The sequence below is a fragment of the Salvelinus fontinalis genome, chromosome 28 (assembly GCF_029448725.1).
Source record: "Salvelinus fontinalis isolate EN_2023a chromosome 28, ASM2944872v1, whole genome shotgun sequence".
NCBI lineage: Eukaryota > Metazoa > Chordata > Actinopteri > Salmoniformes > Salmonidae > Salvelinus > Salvelinus fontinalis.
The window spans coordinates 38968623-38971096 of record NC_074692.1 but is presented as its reverse complement, the minus strand read 5'-3'; the positions used below and the strand labels follow the sequence as shown (position 1 = coordinate 38971096).

The 2474-nt window shown below is 45.5% G+C and overlaps 1 protein-coding gene across 1 annotated transcript; it reads left to right on the top strand.

Moving 5' to 3' along the window:
* Window positions 1-882: 882 nt before the first annotated feature.
* LOC129825847 (alpha-(1,3)-fucosyltransferase 7-like) lies at window positions 883-1923 on the top strand. The gene has a single exon (XM_055885982.1). The coding sequence runs from the start codon at window positions 883-885 to the stop codon at window positions 1921-1923; it is 1041 nt and encodes a 346-aa protein (XP_055741957.1).
* The last annotated feature ends 551 nt before the right edge of the window (window positions 1924-2474 follow it).

Sequence of the window (2474 nt, the reverse complement as noted above, 5' to 3'; positions counted from 1 at the left end):
TATTTGTATCATCAATTTCTCTCAGCCAATCATCAGTCATTTGTGTAAGTGCTGTGTTTGTTGAATGTACTTCTCTATCAGCATGCTGAAAGTTTGTTGTCAATGTTTACGGTAAAATAGCATTGTATCTGGTCAAACACAACTGTTTTCAAAAGTTTACTAAGGGTTGGTAACAGGCTGATTGGTCGGCTATTTGAGCCAGTAAAGGGGGCTTTACTATTCTTAGGTAGCGGAGTGACTTTGCTTCCCTCCAAGTCTGAGGGCCCTTTGAGGCTTAAATTGAAGATGTTGCAAATAGAAGTGTCAATATCGGAAGGGAAGAAAGGAGGAAGTGATGAAAGGAGGAAGTGATGAAAGGACGAAGCGATGAAAGGAAGAACTGATGAATGTACATCTGGTGCAGTCCTCTAAAAGTGTTTTCATTCACTAGATAATCTTTTCCATGTCTGCATTCATAAGAAATTCGTTGAGCTTCATCCAACTATTTTTGTATTGTTATTGTATTTTTCTTTAAGGGCCTGATTCAGACTTAGGAAAGGTATGCATTTCCTAAGCTTTTTGATCAGGCCTTAAATCTTCTGCATTACACAGTGATGTAGTGGTAAAACAAGTAGGTGAGTAAACTCTGATCACCGGTTACGGTGAAAAAAGTCACGTTTTTCAATTCATTTTTCCACAAAAGGTGGGTAAACTGTGTTTATTTCTGTGTACCCTCCACTACACCCCTGATTGGAAACTAATTTATATTTGTCTTACTAGGGAGGAAATACCACACTACTACAGTAAAAATCCCAAGGAGATTGTGTGATCGTGGACTAATCTAAAGTACGCCGCAATTGTACCAGTCAGTGTGTTGCTTGCCTGTCATCCCCTGAGTCAGAGATGGCTGCCTCCATGCCCCTGTTCCTCTCCGGCATTATGATCTTCAGCATCTCCTTGTACTTGCTCCACAAGAGGCTGCAGGCTGAGATAGGGACCACTCATCAACACCAACTCAGGAACCTCACCATTCTGCTGTGGCACTGGCCCTTCAGCCGCCCCTACAGCCTGGAGGGAGACGTTTGCAGCAATGAGTACGGTATCCCAGGCTGCCTCCTCAGTGACAACACCTCCCTATACCCTCAGGCAGACGTGGTGGTCTTCCACCACCATGAGCTGAGGACGGGTCGCTCCGCCCTGCCTCTCCATCTCCCACGGCCGGCCTCCCAGCGCTGGCTCTGGCTCTCCCTGGAGCCTCCGGTGAACAACGGCAACCTGACCCAGTACAAAGGACTGTTCAACTGGACCATGAGCTACCGAGCGGACGCTGACGTACCAATGCCCTATGGGAAGACGGTGGAAGTTCTTGTTCCACCAAACAGCAACAGCAGCAGCTATGTGATCCCTAAGAAAGGGGCTTGTCTGGCCAGCTGGGTGGTCAGCAACTACAGCCCTGACCATGCCAGGAGTCAAGTCTACCAGAGCCTAAGGAAGTACATTCCTATAGAGGTGTATGGCCACTGGCTAAAGAGGCCACTGACCGAACATAGTCTGATACCCACCATTGGCCGCTGTAACTTCTACCTGGCCTTTGAGAATTCAGTGGCCATAGACTACATCACTGAGAAGCTGTGGAGGAATGCCTTCCAAGCAGGGACAGTACCCGTGGTTCTGGGGCCCTCTCGGTCTAACTATGAGGCCTTGGTGCCCTCAGGCTCGTTCATCCATGTCAGTGACTTCAGCAGCACAGATCGGCTGGCTGCCTTCCTACAGCAGCTGGCCACAGACAGAGGGCGCTATGAGGCTTACTTCAAGTGGCGTCAGACCCATGAAATCAAGACATACACAGACTGGAGAGAGAGGCTCTGTAATATCTGTATCAACTATCACAGATTGCCAGCTAAAAAGGTGTACTATGATCTGGATGGATGGGCCAATAGATAACAGGCAAAAGCTGCTTTTACTGCAAGTTATATGGTATCTTTGTTTTAGCCTAATTCAAATCAAATCAAAGTGTATTTGTCACGTGCTCCGAATATAACAGGTGTAGACCTTAAAGTGACATGCTTAATTACAGGCCCTAACCAACAGTGCAATTTTAAAGTAAAAAATAGGTAATAGGTGAACAATAGATAAGTTAAGAAATAAAAAAGCACCAGTGAAAAGACATGTTCTACAACCTGTGCTGGGCTCTACTTACAACAGGGCCAGTTCGTTCACACACAAAATGTCACAGGTAAAACAGGAAATACATTAATTTCTGCATTGTTGTGATTGTGTGTGACTTTAACATCCATAACAGCCTGATGACATTGCAACATTGCATTTTGGTCCCCAATGCAGAAACACCACAGAAAAATGACAACTTCAGTTATAAAAGGGAAGAGGAAGTATGAAGGTGTACCCACAGTGTCCAATCACGTGTAAGGTCCCATTGACTACATTCCAGCCTTTACAAGACCAAGAATTGCCACAAATAAAACCATTACACAACC